Source organism: Melanerpes formicivorus, unplaced genomic scaffold (genome assembly GCF_026170545.1).
Source record: "Melanerpes formicivorus ecotype bairdi unplaced genomic scaffold, bMelFor1.0.p_v2 SCAF_1, whole genome shotgun sequence".
Lineage (NCBI taxonomy): Eukaryota > Metazoa > Chordata > Aves > Piciformes > Picidae > Melanerpes > Melanerpes formicivorus.
In genome coordinates this window covers 30283635-30301728 of record NW_027142353.1, presented here as the reverse complement: position 1 = coordinate 30301728, position 18094 = coordinate 30283635, and the positions used below count along the sequence as shown (strand labels likewise).

Sequence of the window (18094 nt, the reverse complement as noted above, 5' to 3'; positions counted from 1 at the left end):
TTCACACGCCCCAAGCCAAACTCAAATAATTTCACTGTTTCATCTGGATAAAGAGTATCAACCTGGCACTTCTTCCCAAGCCACCTATTCCTAGAACTAGAAAGAAAAATTGCTTGCCTGTAGCTGTTCAAGAGGAATAGCCTATTTGAATTCTAACAAGCCATTGTACCAAGATTTTCCTCTACAATGCCTCTGTGCCTTGAGACTCAAAGGTGGAGAATAGAAAATATAAACATATGATGTATCATTTCTAAATACATATACACCAGCAAGAGATAGCATCTATTTGCCCACGTTGGGATCTGAAGTGCTTTGGTTAGCATTAGTAGCTAACTTGCTTAGCATGAATAGCTAGATTGATTAAACAGTAGGCTACAAGCTGGAACCTAGAGATTGGTGAACTTAAACTCAACTCTTTCTTAGTTACAAGAATGCCTGGGAGTAGTTTTGCATGACTCTGATATAGTGTAACTGAGCCAACAAAGTGAAGCGTTATGAACATTAATAAAGATTGTATGCTTAGGAATAGGAATTAGAGTGACCATTACAATCAAAGGAAAAGGAACCATATAATTCAAAGAAAATAAGAAAGACAGCATTCTACCTGGAGTCAGCAGAAGACAGATGGGTTCCAGGTGCAAATGAAACAGAGACTGTGAAACTGTGTTAAGTAGGTAAAGTCACCTGTACCAGAAACTCCAGTTACTGAAGAGGACAAGTAACCGTTAAAACAATTTGATTGGACAAAAGACACACACTTGTTGCATGAACAAGTGCACAAACCACTTCTGTCCTAGATTATGAGGCTTTTAAAAGCACAGGGAAATAACTGAGAAAGTCTGTCTCCAGAGGCATTCATCTTGAGCTCACCCTGCTGGGGTACCATCATTATTTTTGTGAGATTTGATGCCTGAGACTCTGCTTCAGAAAACCTGGGGTTCAAACTGCACTTCTTTTAACACCCTTATACTACTGTGAATAAAAACTTCAACTATTAAGTACTGAACATTGTCCCACAGTGTAAGCTTAAATACAGACAACAGCCCTTGAAGAAGGTTCAGTAGGCTTTCAGAAAGGCTTAAATCAATGCAAATAAAATCTGCTGCATGCAATACATTGTTCATGTTCTGGTCTTTGATCACTAACAGCTTCTTAACGCATCAGACTATCAACATTTAGTTTATCTTCATGAATACTATGGATAGCTTCAATGTATTTCACACGCTCCTGTGCATTTGTTTACCTTGTTCAGTCTCCTTTCGGAAAGGCCTCATGAAAGTTTCTAGCATACAGAACATCCTGGAGTGAGGAGCTGCACAGCCGAGTCTTACATGGAATAATTGTCTGGTTTTCCTGATGTACGTCTGTCTCATAAGCATGATCCGATGCCTTGGCAAAAGCAGTAGAAGTCTATATCGTCCACTTTTAATGCCACTTTACCGTAGTACAACTTCTTGCCATAGGCCGTTTGGTGGGGTTCTTTTTACCAGGCGGACACTTGACTTAGATACACAGCAGCTTACTGAGCACAGCAGCTGATCGTTCTCGCTCTTCTCAGCGGCTCCCAGCTGTACCACGTCCTGGCTGCGATGTGAGAAGCACACCCCTCACCTCAGCAGTTAGCCGCCCAGCCACGAGCTCCCGCTGCCCGCTGCCCCTTCCCCCGCCCCCGCCCCGCCCCTTCCCCCGCCCCCGCCCCGGCCCCGCCCCCGCCCCCGCCCCTGCCCCGCCCCCGCCCCCGCCCCTGCCCCTTCCTCCTCCCCCTTTCCTGCTGGACTTCCCCCGCGTGGAAGGGTCGCGTACCGCCTCCCAGCACCTCTAACCTCGGAAACCGGAAGAGGTTCCCGGACGCGCCGAGCGGCAGCCAATGCTGCCAAGAGGCCTGCAAGCGCTCCAACGCCGCCTCGCCTTTCCCCTCCCCGTCGTGAGTACCGGCGCGCGCCCAGCGGTTGATGGGGGCTGGGAGGGGGCGGCGGACGGCGGCCGTCGGCCGCATCGCCTCGGTGCGGTCTCGCCCTTCGGGCAAGGGGGCCTGCTGCCCCTCGGGCTGCCGTGTGGAGAGAGTTGACCTCGAAGGGAGCCGCCGTGGCTGCGCCCAGAACGAAATGGCGCCCGAGATGGCCGCGCGTGTAACTGCGCGGGGCTTCGCCTCGCCATTCAATACGGCGCTGCGGGCCCCGTGGCAGCACGCCCTGCGCCTGGCTGGCGTGTCACTGACCCAACAAGCTCGGGAGATTAACACATCAATGACGAAAAACCCTCCAAAGCGGAAAAAGTTGGGACTCCTAGAAGCAGACTTAGCAGCATAATCAGAGTAAAATTCTATTTGCAAGACTCTACTGAGTGAGAGGAAAATACACAGTTTAATTCCATTTCTTCCTTTGATCTTCTAGGTATCAAAGACTTGAGGAGAAGTTGCTCTACACCCTCAGCTTTATTGTTACGCACACACGAGGGGTTGAATGGCATCACTAACTTTCGAGAAACATGCCATGTAATTCGGATCAGTTTGCTGCTTTGGAAAGGTTGTGACTGCATCATGACTGCCACTAGCATTTCATTTCTGTTACAGTGGTGGGTTGTGCATTTGCCAAATTCAGCTTTACCAGATCAATAATTCCTTCCATCTGCAGTCTGGTTATTAAAAACATGCTACTGCAGTCATCATTAAAGAACTGTCTCCAGCTGTCCTGCATCTTCAGGACTCCAAAAGCTGGCTTCAGAAGCACAACTAGTGGAGGCCTCATTATCCAGTCTGTTTCTAATGATGTTTACGAAAATCTAGCTGTGGAAGATTGGATCCATGACCACATGAATTTAGAGAACCAACAGGTTCTTTTCCTGTGGAGAAATTCCCCTGCTGTGGTAATAGGAAGACATCAGAATCCTTGGCAGGAATGCAACCTCAGGCTGTTGAGGCAAAAAAATATAAAATTAGCCAGGAGAAAAAGTGGAGGGGGAACAGTTTACCATGACTTAGGCAATATCAATTTGACTTTCTTTACAAACAGGAAAAAATACGAACGAATGGAAAACTTGAAATTAGTTGTGAAGGCACTGAAAGCCTTGCGCCCCCAGTTAGATGTACATGTCACTGACAGATATGACATCTTGTTAGACAGGCAGTACAAAATCTCAGGTACTGCTGCAAAGTTGGGAAGGACAACTGCTTATCATCACTGTACTTTACTCTGTAATGCAGATAAACTTGTTTTATCTTCTATACTAAAAAGTCCTTACAAAGGACTAAAAAGCAATGCCACTCCTAGTGTGCCTGCCTCAGTAAAAAATCTTTTTGAAGAGGATCCTAGTTTAACTTGTGAGATGATCCTGGATGCCATTGCTGAAAAATATGCTACGCAACACCAAATGGATCATCACATCACCTTAATAAATCCAGCTGATGAGGTTCTGCTTCCCGGAATTAATAACAGAGTGAAAGAACTACAAAACTGGGAGTGGGTGTATGGAAAGACACCAAAGTTCAGTATTCGCACTTGTTGTAACATGGTCTATAAAGATTCTGTGCTTGATGTTAAAGTAGATATGGACATAAAGCATGGAAGGATTGAAGTCTGTAACATTGGCCTGCCAGAGCAGTGGTTGCCACCAGCACTGTGTAGTGAACTGGTGAAAAGCCTTACTGGCAGTAAGTTGTGCCCAAATGAAACCACTACACTAGCGATGACGTTATTAAGAATGCTTCCACAAGATGATGAGTTGCACAGCAGGTGGAATCTGTTGTGTGAGAATATGACGACGTTAATGTGACTTGCATTTTGAAAATAAACATCTGCTTCTTAATTTGTTGTATTGAAAACAAAACATTGGCGGATGTTGGTCTCCTCCCAGGCACCCAGTACCAGAACAAGAGGACACAGTCTCAGGCTGCACCAGGGCAGGTTTAGGTTGGATTGTAGGAAGAAGTTCTACACAGAGAGAGTGATTGCCCATTGGAATGGGCTGCCCCGGGGAGGTGGTGGAGTCACTGTCATTGCAGGTGTTCAGGAGGAGACTTGATGGGGTGCTTGGTGCCATGGGTTAGTTGTTTAGGTGGGTTGGATTGGTTGATGGGTTGAACGTGATGATCTTGAAGGTCTCTTCCAACCTGGTTTATTATTTTTTAATTTATTTTTTTCAAGCTGAATTTTTCTCTTATTGGTTATTAAAATTGTTTCATTTACATTTTTGCTTAGCATTGTCTACTAGCAATTAGATTCCCCACTATCTGCACCTGAGGTTCCCAAACTAGGATGTAAGCAACATCAATGGGCTGCAGCTATGCATCACTCCATGCTGACAGACATCATTGCTGCTTTAAACCAGGGGAAAGGGTGGCAACATCCCAAACTGTGATACTGTGGTAGAGAAGGTACAAATGGCTGATGCAGGGGGGGATGGTATAGATGAAAAACTGCCACTGTTGATGTACTAAATCACCCAGTCTGCATCCTATTCCTTGCAGATACTAGCAAAAGGCCATGTCTCAGCCTCTAAGCTGTGTGGAGAGGGACGTCCCCCTGGTTTCAAGTTGAAAGTCTTGCAGAGTACCAGTGACCCTCTTCCCCTACAAACATTGTAGTAAAACATTGTAGTGAACTAAGCTCTGTGCTGTGTAGTGAATCAGTTCAGCAGTTCCACTCTGAATTAGGGCTTTTATCCCCCCATGTGCAAAAAACAAGAAAGTATAAGGAAGTCCACTGTAGGGATTTGTGTGATGAAGGTAGGAGAGACTTAACTGGGAGGGAAGCCATATGTGCCTGCTTTGAACCTGTACTGCAAGTACCATTATGTAAGAAAGGCTCAAGATGTATTTCACTGTCTTTGCCAAATGAGCAGAATACAATTTTGATCAGGTCAGAACAGAAGCAGTTTATTGCTATAGCTGTAGGAGACAACCCAGTGCAGCAGTGACAGCCTCTGCTGATGTGACAGTTCCAGTGTGTACACACTCTATTATGCAACTCTTTCACCAAGCTGCTTTTGAATAGTAGTTAGTTAAATTTGAGAGGTTCATCAAGCAAAAAAAAAGCCATAAATTCACCCTGTCAAGGTATGACTACATCGGTGGAAATTCCATGCAGGGTGCAATACATGGCACAACCCAATTTAGGTATTTTCCCAGAAGATGAACTGGGGTAGTAGGGCTTAAAAGCATGGTATCCAGAAATGAGGCAGATAGTTACAGACAAAGGGATTATTTGCAGATGACATGTGGGTTGTCCTGAAATACCAAAAGCATTTACTACTTGTGAATATAAAGAAACTGCAGAAAAATCAGAGGCTTATAAAGTGGATTGAGAAATGCAGTATCAATTAGGCAATAAACAATCTTGTGTAAATAGGGCAAGATAAATAAGGACTAGCCTGGCCTAGGAAAGCAACAATATTTATGCCCTTGGGGCTGTCCTAATCACATTTCTGAGACTGTGGCATGAAGGAAGAGTTGGGTGGAAAGTTAGGGTGACTGACTCCTGCTGGACTTAAAAAAATTAAAACTAGGTCTGTAAGCACACCTCCACAATGGGTGGAAGGTGAGGCATATGAAGTTCCATAGAAACATGAGGAAAAAAAATTTCACTGTAAGGGTGATGGAACACTGGAACAGGCTGCCCAAGGGGGGTTGTGGAGTCTCCCTCTCTGGAGATACTCAAGACCTGCCTGGATGCAGTCCTGTGTGATCTGGTATAGGTGATCCTGCTCTGGCACGGGGGTTGGACTGGGTGATCTTTCAAGGTCCCTTCCAGCCCCTAACATTCTGTGATTCTGTGAATTCTGCCCAAGTGAGGCAGTTAAAGGGTTTATATGCTGCTAGGTTATACAATTTGTTCTTCAGCAAAATGTCAGATAAACAAGAAGTAGTAACAGCAGTAACTGAAATTCTTCAAAGAAGAATTCAAAGACTAGGAAGCCCTAGGCAGTACATGCTTTTGTGAATACCTCCTTCCTTTAATTAAATCATGCTGAGCTGCAAATATTTCTTGGCAAGTGAGGCCTGTGAAGGCATGTGAGGTGTTACTATGTGTGGTGGGTTGAAAATTCCCCCCAACATAAAACTGCCAGACCAGCTCAATTGGAAGCAAATGAAGCTGTATTTACAAGCAAAACTACAATCTAAAATTAAATGCAATGAGTATGTACAAAATATACAATATTTACAGGTATTTACAAACAGCTCAAGAACCCCCCTGGACAAACCAGGGGAACTACTAATAGCTTCCTCTTCCCTGCTCCCTACCCCCCTGGTACATGATAGAGGAGAGAAAAGAGCAGAGAGTTGTTAGATACTCAACGCAGCCAAAGCAATGCAGCCAAGGTCAGCAAAGCCAGCAGAAGCACCAGCCAGAGCAGAGGAAGTGAAAAGAGAGAAAGTTAGTCTATGTATGTAAGTTTTATGTCTGTTATCTGTCCAATGGGATTATTTAGATCTTATCATTATTTTCCTTTTTACAGCCACTGGTGATTTACTTACATTCTACTAGTTTCTGTTCAAGATCTGGGAAAATTTTCAAGGCAAAGCCTGAAACTACGACACTGTGTTACTTATACACTGTTGTCTTCAGAAGAAGGCTAGTTGAACATCTTTTAGTAGGAAGAAATTACATGGCAGAAGCAACCTACCTTTGGGTAAGGAGTGGTCCATGGGGGTGAATCCAGCCCTCGGCTAGGAGGACCAGTAGTCATGCTGTAGGACTGAACAGTACTCAGCAGACTCCAGAAGGGAAGATAGCTTAAGCTGATCTCCACAGATGATGCCCGGAAGGAACAGTCATGGCTGCACAATCCAGGTGTGAATGGCAGCACAGACCACCACCTGGAGTGAGTAAAATGATTACAGAACTGTGCTCTTAGATGGTTCTAATTTTTTCCCCCCCATTAACTGATTCCCATTTCTCTTCATACATGGTGTTCCCACTGATAGCAAAAGGAACATAGGTAAAATTTGCAGTGCAGCACCAACTAGTACTTCACTAAAGACTTAATTGTACATGTGTATAGATATTGCATATCCATGAGATCCACAAAGAAATCTGCAGTCTTGGGTAGCAAATTATAATTGGAAAATGGAGAAAAAGTTCCAGCAATGAAGAGGCAAGAGAGAAAAGACCATGCTTGTCTCTTGTGGTATATGTAGAGGACCATGTCATAGGGAACTATTACTAGAACAGAGAGGCATATAGTATTACAAGATGCAGAATTCATAACTATTTTTATTTTGATTTCCCATTAGGTACTAAAAATTAAAGTTAATCTAAAAAACTGAAGATTTTATTATTATTATTTTGCCCCGTATGTTTGAACTAGGTTAAAAGATCAAAAGTTTTGCATTCAGGATGCTTACTGTATACAGTGAACCTTCTCCCCAAAATGGCTGATCTAGAAGGCATTATGCAGCTTGAGTTACCCTCTGTAATGCAAGCAAAAATTCAAGCAGATAACTAAAACTACAAATAATAAAAAATAACCTTTATTATAGTTTAAAATAGGCATGTATTATATACAATTGAATAAAATTGACAACAGTGCCTAGAAACTCAAGTTTATCACAGCAGCAAGCCAGGAAGGTTCTATGGAATGTTTAGGTGGACCAACTGTCACTGTTCAGCTTCTGTGGCATGTGTCTTATTTGTTTTGCTGATGCAACACCAAAAAGCTGAGACATAATTATGCAAACGGATAAAAAGGCAAGCCACTGTCAAGCTGTGATACAGAGAACGAGGCAAAGACCAGCTGTGTTTCTTCTTGATAGCTGTGGAATAGATTTGTTATGTCAGAGGTAATACTAAAAGAACAGCAGCATTAGATGACAGAAGGTGAAAGAATAAGACATATAAAAAGAGAGTAATAGAATACCCCAGGAAAAAGAAACATAGGAAAAGGGAAGTTTCAGCAATGAACATACTACTCAAATATACAGGCATACTGTATTACAAGATGCAGAAAGTATTAAGGCACTTAATCTGTCTTGAAGTTGCAAAGACGTTGATGAGAACTGCAAAAGAGGCCACTGCCTGCTCTTCGTGTCAGAATATACAGCTTTCCTAGATTCTTGCTGACAATCATCAAGAACTCTTACTATTAGGGGAAAAAGAACCATCAGCTCAAATGATACTTTCTTCTTTCCAGAGGGTGACAGGAAGGCAAGAAAAGGCTTTGTAATTTTTTTCCAATTAGCATATTCCTCAGAATCATTATTAACTAGAAAGTTTCAGAGTATCCACTTTCTGGAAGAATTTTAAAATCAACTACTATTTTTCAGAGTACTATCTTAGTAGCAAGGAAACAGCTTGCGGCAGTTCAGACTGGCATGGCTAGCTGGAAGGACATTAAACCTATGAGTCTGAGAAAAACACTGGTAGAGGATCACACAACCTTTCCACACCTAATGCAAATGATGGAAATCAGGTATATGACCATATATCAAGGAATAAAAGAATATATAGGAGTGACAGGGAAAACAATTCATCTGTTTGCATCCTTTTCAACTTAAAATCCATCATGCAGAGACATTCAAGATGTTGCTTGGAGAGTGCAATGTTTCACCTGGGATTACTAGTAAAGTCTGTGAAATCAAGCATTACAGGATTCACTAAAACACAATGAACACTAGTCATGAGTAGAATACAGGGATTTAAGGGAATCAATGTATCAGGGGAGAATTAATTTGACTTTGTATAGAAGTAACCAGCTGCCAAGGGCTGCCTGGGAATAATTGGTGCTTGTGCCCAGCTGCCTGGGGGTGTCTGGGAACACTTAGTGGGAACCCAGAAGCTCCCAGGTGTATGATAAGGATAATGGATAACATGCACCTGTAGCCGCCTTTGTTTATGAAACTGAGGGGGGGATACAATGTGTTGACTTCCTGGGATGACCACAAAAGACCTTCAAGCTCCCGCTTGACCGCTAATAGACCTGAGGGAGATGAGGATAAGAAAGGCTATTGCTGGGCAGGGGGCGTGCAACCCCCCGAGCAGGCTGTGCGCATGAGCAGTAGGGTGAGAAGTTACGTAACACAACTGCAAAAGAGGGTTGGGGCTTTCGCTCCAAGATCCAGCCTCCTGTGACACCTTGGCCCAATGTCACAGGATGCGGGACCCTCAAAAAACCTGACGATTGCTACTGGGAGCTGCCGCTTCATGATCTTTGGTGCCACTGTTTCTTATAGGGTGCTTAGGGTAAGTTAGCTGCACTTTGCTGGGATCAGGCTCTGCTTCTGGGTTTTGCGGGTAACTCACAGGGTCGTGCCTTGTTTTGGGTTTGTGCCTTGCAGTGCTGCAGAGCAGCCTTGTCCACCTTTTATATTAAATAAAGCTATACCTATCAGAACCTGTGGTACGTGTAATTGATTAATTCCTCATCAAAATGAGCTCACTGGAACAGTAAAGAAGACTGTTTATAAAATAGGATGTGTGGCAGCCCACCTTCAAATGCTTGTGAGGTGGTCAATTAAAGATCTAAAGAAAAAATTTGCTCAAGAAAAAATCAATAGTAAAAATAGAAACAACAGTATAGAGGCCTTTGAGAGATGGTATTGAGTCAGTTATGAAATCAAGATCGAGTTTGGACAGGGATTGGATTAAGATTACAGATGAGGTACAGGCAAGGAATCATACAGTTGTGTTTTCTCAGACTAAAGTCTGAAGTATTCCTAAACCTGTTGGACTACGAACTTGGAAGAGTTGGGTCTGAGGGTAGACAGCTGGAGTCAAGCAGCATCTTCTAATCAGACTTATTATGCTTATAAAAATGCTCATTAAAAGCAGTCATAGTTGATCACATTTGCTTTGTATGTTTAGTATGAAAGATGTCCACTGTTGTTTCATGACAAGGTCGCAAGTCAAAGTCACAGTATCCAATGCTGAAACGACCCTGCAGAAATTAAGAGAACTAACACAGTGAATATAGAATGAGCTACTCTACAGTGTGAGTTGCTTAATGATATCAAAATATTCTTACCTGTGGTTTCTTAAAATAATCAAGACCCCTTCCAATCTTAATCATCCATCCATTGTTGAATCTGTTTTAAAAATTCACAAACATGAAAACCATGAATACATTGAATAAAAACCTTAGTTATAGCCACATGACACATAACTTCCTTGTTTCAACCAGAGTTATTTCTTAGTGTCACCAATACCTGTGTGAACCATGGAAGACATTGTTCTTTATAAAAAGACATCTATTGTTATGTTCACAGTTAGAACACGTGGAACTACAGAAAGCTGCTTTTATTGAGGACCACTGCCTTCCACTTTGTTAATTACAGCTGTAATTAGAAATTGTCTCAAAAGATAGAGCTATGCAGTTTGACTTCAAGTAACTGACGTTTGCTGATATTTTATATCACCCACCTAATTTCTCGATCATGTATTGAAGATGAAAATGCAATATTCAGTGTTACTCCGTAACTTCTCAATGACTGTTGAATTTCTTCCAAGCCACTTACTTGCTGACTCCTTCCACTGCCCTATTAAAAGTAAAAATGTGGCAGGGCTTTTTTTTTTTTTTTTTTTTTAACTGTGCATTCTACTTTTGGTCATTTATTCCTAAAATAATCAACAAAACCTTTTTAGTAATAACTTACATACAAAGAAAGTCATTTATATATAGGCAGATTTATAGTTTTGAGAAGATAAAAAGCAGACAGATTATAGGTATACTTGCTCAGGGAAGTGGAGGAGGAGCTCACTCTCAGCCCCTTAAAACTAGGTTACTGTTTGAACCAAAATAAATGCAGTGACAGTTTGTAAAGTTTTAGGTCATCAAAGCCTCTAAAATAACAATTATATATTTTCTTTCTCTTCCAAGAGCTGTCTCTCAGATGTTTTGGTTTTGATGGCATTTTCCACAACAAAATTTTCACCAAAAGTTATCTTTTTCATTTAAGATCTTGCTTATGAAGATTTTTTTTAGCTATTAGGAAACTCTGAGCTTATGAAATTTCTCACATTCCACCATCACATTATCATTTTGCCTTTCAGCAGTGTTTTCTCCTGAAAGTGTGCCCCATTCTAAAAAGTACTGTCATGTAAGAGCAAATATACATTTAAAAATAAGTGTGTGTGTATATATATTTTCATGTGGTATCATCTGAGCACAAGGAAACAAGCCAAAATCTAGATACTTACTTCATCATAGGAAGTGAGGAGGTGGATTGTTTTCACTTTGCATGGCCCCTTAACAATCATCTCGCAGAATCGTAGGAAGTTATATAACTGTAAAAGTTTTATTTAATTAAGTTGGAATATCTCTTGTAGTTGCATCTCTATCAAAGTGTAACATCTACTTGCCTGATGAGCCTGCCTAATATAGGGGTCCTCCACCCAAACTTCAGAAACAATTTCAGTAAGGTACTCTTGGAAAAGCTTCTCGTAGCAGAAACCTGTTGCATTTTCCTCTATCCTGATTTGCTTATGGTATTTGCCATCTGAAGAGAAAAAAACATTGCACAATTCCTGTGTTAACAACTGTCCCTCTCCTATGTTCATGGAAGAACAGGTACTTAAATGTGAACAGGTACATGGCAACTCCATACCTTGTTTCTCTTTTTCAATATGTTTCTTAATGTCTTCAGCTCTGGTCATGTACTCGGATATTTTCTGCCGGTATCGGTGTTTTTTGGCCTCATCTTTCGTAGCTGTGAAGCAAAAGCACACAGACCGGTTCTCCTCGGGGCGGGGATGGCGCGGGGAGCTGGGCTCTGCCTGGCACCCTGTCTCCCGGGGAGACACCACCAGCTTTCCTCTACCTCTCCTGTGAGGTGACTAGGCACCGGGGCTGGGCCTCGGCAGCAAGAACGGCTCGTGATTCCTCAAAAATCACCCTCGGCTGACGGCCTCCGAAAAGTACCCGCCCCAAGAGTTGGAGTGAAAGGCTATCAAACCGCCTCTCGTCCGGCCTCCGCCTCACCCAGTACCTTTCACCACCTGCAGCAGGAGGTCAATGCCCTCCTGGTAGCACACCAGCGACTCCTGGAACCGAGACGCCAGATCCAGTTCCACCGCTCGCCTCACCGTCTCCACCCCGGCCCGCTCCAGCGCAGCAGTGCCATCGCCCCCCGCCCGCGACATGGGAGCCGCGGCACGGACGCGGAAGGCCACCGGCACGCAGCTGTCACGACCGCAGCAGCTCCGCGGGCGGGATGGGGAACGGAGACGGGGTGGGTACGCAGCGCATGCGCTCCGCTTCACCCGCTGCCGGGGGAATTGAAACTGATGCGAAGGGGCTGTGCCTCACTGTTGTTCTTCCGCCGTCTCGGAACTAAGGTGCCGTGACCTTAATATCTGGCCGGAAGGCAGCGCACCGAGATGGCGGCCGCGGCAGGTCGAGCTGGTGTGGGGCACGTAGCAGCCTGGAAGGTGATGGCCCAGGCTGGGGTTTGGTTCGGGCGCAATGCGGCAATTGCACCGCACCTCTGGTCTGCGTGCGGTCCACCTGCGGCGGTGAGAGGCATCCCCCATGTAGCAATGAGGGGCATCGGGCAACGGCCTTGCTAGTGCCCTGCAGCCGCCGCTGAGGAGGGGAAGGAGAAAGCGAGGCAGTTATGGGTAGTGCGAGGGACCAAGCTTTAGGCTGCTGCGACCCTCAGCCCCGACTCGATGCGCTAGCGCCGTGGGGTCCGGTCGATGTCTTCTGTGGGAGCGGGTTGCGGCCGCTGGGAAAGCCGAAGGACCTGCGGGCGGCCGGTATCGGCGCAGGTGGTTCTTCAACCACTGGGAGGTGTAGTAAATGCGGGATATGTGCTTATCCGCTCCGAATCGGAGTGGCTATGTAATCAGTTTGTAAATATGACGAGCTGTAAGGGAAGTCCTGACAATGTATGTCTTGCTGGCTTTGTAGATGCTGGGGAAAAGAATGGAGAGGATGGTGCCCGCAGTGTGGGTTCGTTGCCTTTTTACGAGGTCGAGAATTCCGGACTCGGTATGTGCTTCAGTAGTTGAGAAACAAAAATGTGTGTTACCGTGCTTGATTCTGTGCTTTCTGTAGTGTGCCAAGATTATCTAGAGTCTGTGAGGTGAGCAGGTTCGTGGTATGCTGGGTAAAGAGCTGGCTGAAGAGTAGAGCATTAGGGTTGTAGTTAATGGGACTGCATCTGTGTGGCAATCAGTCAACAGTGGTGTTCTTCAGGGCTCAGTCCCAGTGCCAGTTTTGTTGCAATATTTTTGTTAATAATCTGGATACCGGAGTGGAACACACCATTAGCATGGTTGCTGATATTAAACTGTGAGGTGCTGTTGACCGTCTCAAGAGACAAGAGGCCTTGCAAAGGAATCTAGATAGATTGGATTATCAGACAATTATCAATGGCTGAAATTTAACAAGAACAAATGCCAGATTCTGTACGCAAGATAGAGTAACACTGGCGGAAAATATAAACTGGAAGAAAGGTGGCTGTAGAGCAGCCCTTCAGAAAGGGATCAGGGGGTGCTGGTTGACAGCAGGCTCAACAGGAGTGAGCAGTGTGCTCAGGCAGCCCAGAGGGCAAACCACATTCTGGGGTGCCTCAAATACAGTATAACAAGCTTCTCTAAAGAGATGACTGTCCTGCTGTATTCAGCCTTGTAGTCACTTTACCTTGATTACTGTGTGCAGTTCTGTGCCCCACAGTTTAATGATGTTCAGGTACTCAGATATGTCCAGAGGATGGCATCAAAGCTGATCAAGGGTCTGGAAGGCATGTCCTATGAAGAGAGGCTGAGGATTTGGGGCTTGTCTACTTTGGAGAAAAGGAGGCAACAGGGCAGTCTCACTGCTCTCGACAGTTTCCTGGGGAAGGAAAGTGGAGGTGGGGTACTGATCTCTTCTCCTTGGTATCTGGTGACAGGACATTTCTTTACTGCTAGGGTGGTCAAACCCTGGAACACCCTTTTTAGAGAGGTAGTTGACCCAAGCTGGTCAGTATATAAAAGGCATTTGGACAATGTCCTTCATAACATGCTTGAACTTTTGGCAGCCCTGAAATGGTCAGGCACTTTGACATGATAGTTGTTGCAGGTGCTTCCAACTGAAATACTCAAATAACTACACCAAAGTGATGGAAAGTTTGACTTATGTTAGTTTTTTGCATTTTTAGCTTATCTTTTTTAAAGATACTGTCTACTGTTGGTTGACTTTTTAACATAAAAGAATTCTTAAAGCCTGTGGAAAAACTTGTCATTCAGATGCTCCTCAATGTGAACTAAGTGTGGTGGTATAGAGTGTCGTCCATGTATTTCTATGGAGTTGTATGGTCAAACTCAAGAGTTAATGTGCCCATCAACAAACCATTGTAAAAATGTTTCACTTAGCGTTACAAAAGCTAAATTTGAGGATGCTTAGTGCTTTGATCTTCTGAAAAGAAAGGTAGTTAAACATGTAATACTTTTACCAAAGCTGAAGTGTATTGTCGAGGTGTTTTCATAGAACCATTAAGGTTGGAAAGGAGCTCCAAGATCAAGTACAACCATCAACCCAACGCCACCGTGCCCACTAAACCATGTCTTCAAGTGCCATGTCTACACCTTATTTGAATACCTCTAGGGACAGTGACTCCACCACACATTGCAATGCCTGACTACTTTTTCAGTGAAGAAATTTTTTCCTACTATCCAATCTAATCCTCCCCTGGCACAATTTGAGGCCATTTCCTGTCACCCTATCACTAGTTTCTTGGGATACTGATGCCCACCTCACTACAACCTCCTTTCAGGTAGTTGTAAAGAGTAATAAAGTCTCTCCTCATATAGTTTGTTAACTACAATAATAATTCAGATATTTAGGAAAACATGCTCTGTTTTTGCTAACTTTCTATTGTAGGTATTTCAGCCACGTCATGAAGATCATGAGAAGTATGGAGGTGACCCTGAACAGCCCCACAAAATCCATGTCATTACTAGAATAAAAAGTGTAATTGGTCGCCCATATTGGGAAAAGAAGATAATACATGATCTCGGATTGGATAAAGTATTGTTGTGGTTCTTTATACTTATTATAAATACTAGAAATGTAGAAACATAGGGTAGGATTAAGGTGGTGGGGTTTTTAAGGATCTCAATTTTGCAGTCACAAACTTGGATTGCTTTACAGCTGCTATAAATGGAACTGAGGAATTGGTGATGTCTTTAAGAGCTGGGAGGAAAGTTAATGGCAAATGCCCTTTTAGCGGTAATTCAGAATATGACTGCATGGTACTGCTTTGCATGCCTGAGGAGAACCTTGAGAATTCTGCTAAAATAATAAAAACAGATTTGTAACTATTTAGAATTCAGTTTTCTTTGTGGGTCATATTACACAGATATTGCAGGTAAGCAAATAAGACTTCAAAGTAAGGCAAATAAGGCCTCTAGATCCAAGAGTTCGTGTCAGGATATGTTTATCCTAATTTCTTAGGCCACCTGGACATTGTGCAAAGATTCATCTAGTCAGTGTTATAGAGAAAAATGTGTGCTTGATCAATTGAAGATCTGAGGCAAGAAGTCTTACCCCTAAAATCCTGTATTTACATTTATAATATTTTAACAGTTAGAAGAAATTTGAATATGGGGGTTAGAACTGAATTTGTCATTTTACTGGAGTTGAGTTTGATGAAGTTTTGATTCAGTGTTTTTATGTATGTTCTTGATGCATGACTTTTGTCTAAATCTTACATTTGCAAATTATTTTGCTTATAGTGTGAAAACTTGAATAAACAGAGATTTGGGGTTTGGCAATGCATTTGTAAAACCTGCTCTATGCTTTATATAGGCACATCAGCCAATACTGCACAAAAATATTCCATCTGTGAATTCCAAACTGAAGGTTGTTAAACATCTGATAAGGTTTGTTAGCTATTTATTTAATTTGTAACATTTTATGTAATTCTCTTCTAGTGCTAGGACTTCACTAAGCAAACTCTTTTGTTCGTAGAATACAGCCACTGAAACTACCATATGGATTACCTACAGAAGAAGAAATGTCAGACACTTTTCTTACAAGCAAGGGAGAGCTTGTCATTAAACGGCGTCTGAAACCTGTGGAGCAGAAGAAAATTCAGTCATAATTGTGCTGGTTGGATTTGTATTTTATAAAATTCATTAAACTAAAAATTTAAATTAAAAAATTAAAAAAATTAAATCCTGAGTTAAGAGTTTGTGTATGAAATGGAAGCATGATTCTTCCCTGTCTTGTTAAAAAATGATAGAGGTGGCACTGATGCTTAAAAGATTACACATGTACAAAGTTCAATGTTAGCACTACCTTGAAATATTCAATGAATGATCGGCTTTCTGTCCTCATGTTTTAATTTTGTGGCTAGATTGATGCAGTTTGTGGCTAGCTAGTAGAAAACTTTAAAGTCAGACAAGGAGAAAAGTAAGTAGAATACGTCTAATGATGGTGAGGACATTTCCTAGTTGACAGTAAAGGGTTACAATTATGGAGCATGACTTCACCTCTACTACATCAGGGAATGATCTGGAATTGAAAAGCCTCCTGTTTAGCAGTTACATGAGAATCAATTGTCTCTCTGTCAGGAGTGTCATTTGATTCAGGATGGTGGTTGAGTGACTTAACCTTGGTTATCCAAATCTCACACTTGTTCCTTAGCAGTCTGTCATCTTGCCTCCATAGCTTATAAAATACCGGAACGTTCCATTTGGGAGGCACAGAAGGAGTAATTGGTGTCTTGGTAGGTTGTATAATTTGTCATTCAGGAAACATGCTATCTCACTTCATATGCATTTCTTGATACTTGGCTTTTAATAATAATAGCTGAAAAGCTGCAGTGTATGGATATTGATGCTTTTCCTGTTCTAAAATGGTGAACTTTAAATCTGGAGACCCTGAAGTGTACCTCCTTGATACAAATCAGTAATTATGGGCCTCAAGCTTATAAAGTGACACCTTAGGTCTTGAACAGTGCTGCTGTGTGCATATTTTGATTTACAGTTTTAAGAAGTGTGGCCAAATTTAAGAAGCTGCTTCTGTATCAAATGATAAAGTAGTTGTCATTCCAACGAGCATAAATTCCATAGCTTAGCACACTGTGAGACTCTCCCACACACTAGACTCTCCCATGCTGTAGCGGAGTTAATGACTGTATGTTGTGAGAAAACCAGAGGGATGCAGTCACTGAAAATAAATCTATATTCTTTCTGCATGCTTCCAAAGAAAAGTAAACACCAGTAGAGGTTCAAAGGCAGAGACAGTGTACTGACAGACACAAAAGCTGTCTGTGTGCAGGAGCCAAAGGATAGGATAGGGAAGTAGCATTGAAAAGTGTAATGGTTGCTATGTGTGTGCTGAAGGCAGAAATGCAAAATTAAGCTGAAAAAAATAGTTTTCTCAACAAGCTACAGTCTGTAGTTGGAAGGATGCAGAAAACACTAGTGCCACTCTGAAATAGAAATGAATGTTGGATTTCCTTCTCTACTTCCTTACTTCTAGTATTTGTGTTGTATCTGGCACTGCTATGTGTTGTAACTGCAGCACCTGTGTGGTGGTGACCATATTCTCATAGGAAGGCTCTTGAGTAAAGCAGAAATTTAAGCTCTTTTGAAGGACTTACTGTGCACCCAAGGTACAGGGCATGCTTAAAAGAGATGACACAAGTACTAGTACCTAGAAAAATTAAGAAAATGGGTCTTGTTGCTGATGGATAGCAAATATAAGTCTTGCAGCAGGCTGCTTGTCCCAGAGCACCAGTGTGGCGATGCCAGCGACGAGCAGTGTGAGCAATCTGGCAGTGCAGGCCTAGAGCCTGACATGGTGGTAGGCCATGCTCAGCATAAGTGCAGAGCCAGCTAGCAGTGTAGAAAAACAGTGCTGTGCCTGCAGCATGTAACTAACACAGGACACTGGTAGCTGTAAACACAGAAAGTTATCTTGGGACAATGGGACATGCACCTGCATCAACAAACCTTGTGTGTCATTAGTAGTTGGACCAATAATCTATAATAGTGCAATGTGTGGTCACTCATAGGGAACCAATGAAGCCATGCCAACAAGGCACTCCGAGTTTATATAAGTTATATTAAGTTCCCTTGCTATGCACTTGTGCCTTTCCTTTCCCTCCTTCTTCTTTGCTTTACTTTACTGTGCTATACTCACACCATAGGCCTGCAACACTGGAACAATA

At 42.8% G+C, this 18094-nt stretch overlaps 3 protein-coding genes across 10 annotated transcripts; 2 read left to right on the top strand and 1 right to left on the bottom strand.

Annotated features, from left to right (window-relative positions):
* The first annotated feature begins 2649 nt into the window (after nucleotides 1-2649).
* LIPT1 (lipoyltransferase 1) lies at nucleotides 2650-4151 on the top strand. The gene has a single exon (XM_068138773.1). The coding sequence runs from the start codon at nucleotides 2650-2652 to the stop codon at nucleotides 3769-3771; it is 1122 nt and encodes a 373-aa protein (XP_067994874.1). The 3' UTR covers nucleotides 3772-4151.
* Nucleotides 4152-6131: 1980 nt separating this feature from the next.
* On the bottom strand, nucleotides 6132-12159 carry MITD1 (microtubule interacting and trafficking domain containing 1). Of its 7 annotated transcripts, none has more exons than XR_010987395.1 (8): nucleotides 11918-12159; nucleotides 11537-11638; nucleotides 11292-11428; nucleotides 11130-11216; nucleotides 10353-10468; nucleotides 9958-10018; nucleotides 6622-6814; nucleotides 6132-6526 (listed from the first exon to the last, which is right to left on the bottom strand). XR_010987395.1 is itself a non-coding variant. In XM_068138809.1 (8 exons), exons 1-7 carry the CDS (start codon nucleotides 12069-12071, stop codon nucleotides 7388-7390), a joined length of 678 nt encoding a protein of 225 aa, XP_067994910.1. In that variant the 5' UTR covers nucleotides 12072-12159; the 3' UTR covers nucleotides 6133-6814; nucleotides 7343-7387. The 7 variants fall into 7 exon arrangements, 6 of the variants coding, with proteins under 6 accessions (XP_067994897.1, XP_067994910.1, XP_067994888.1 ...); XM_068138809.1 differs by adding an exon at nucleotides 7343-7408 and having other exon boundaries at nucleotides 6133-6814; XM_068138796.1 differs by having other exon boundaries at nucleotides 6132-6814.
* Nucleotides 12160-12252: 93 nt separating this feature from the next.
* MRPL30 (mitochondrial ribosomal protein L30) lies at nucleotides 12253-16098 on the top strand. Of its 2 annotated transcripts, none has more exons than XM_068138859.1 (5): nucleotides 12253-12359; nucleotides 12841-12921; nucleotides 14797-14943; nucleotides 15724-15797; nucleotides 15886-16098. In XM_068138859.1, exons 1-5 carry the CDS (start codon nucleotides 12309-12311, stop codon nucleotides 16016-16018), a joined length of 486 nt encoding a protein of 161 aa, XP_067994960.1. In that variant the 5' UTR covers nucleotides 12253-12308; the 3' UTR covers nucleotides 16019-16098. The 2 variants fall into 2 exon arrangements, with proteins under 2 accessions (XP_067994960.1, XP_067994952.1); XM_068138851.1 differs by lacking the exon at nucleotides 12253-12359 and adding an exon at nucleotides 12361-12443.
* The last annotated feature ends 1996 nt before the right edge of the window (nucleotides 16099-18094 follow it).

Bases quoted from the DNA above. Each gene is read 5' to 3' on its own strand.
- MITD1 (XM_068138787.1), bottom strand. From the start codon at position 12,071: ATGTCGCGGGCGGGGGGCGATGGCACTGCTGCGCTGGAGCGGGCCGGG. The intron at 11,217-11,291 runs GCAAGTAGATGT...AAACTTTTACAG, and splicing joins ATATTAGGCAGGCTCATCAG to TTATATAACTTCCTACGATT. The intron at 10,469-11,129 runs GTAAGTATCTAG...TACTTTTAATAG, and splicing joins TCCTCACTTCCTATGATGAA to GGCAGTGGAAGGAGTCAGCA.
- MRPL30 (XM_068138851.1), top strand. From the start codon at position 12,363: ATGGCCCAGGCTGGGGTTTGGTTCGGGCGCAATGCGGCAATTGCACCG. The intron at 12,922-14,796 runs GTATGTGCTTCA...TTTCTATTGTAG, and splicing joins GGTCGAGAATTCCGGACTCG to GTATTTCAGCCACGTCATGA. The intron at 14,944-15,723 runs GTATTGTTGTGG...TGCTTTATATAG, and splicing joins ATGATCTCGGATTGGATAAA to GCACATCAGCCAATACTGCA.
- LIPT1 (XM_068138773.1), top strand. From the start codon at position 2,650: ATGCTACTGCAGTCATCATTAAAGAACTGTCTCCAGCTGTCCTGCATC.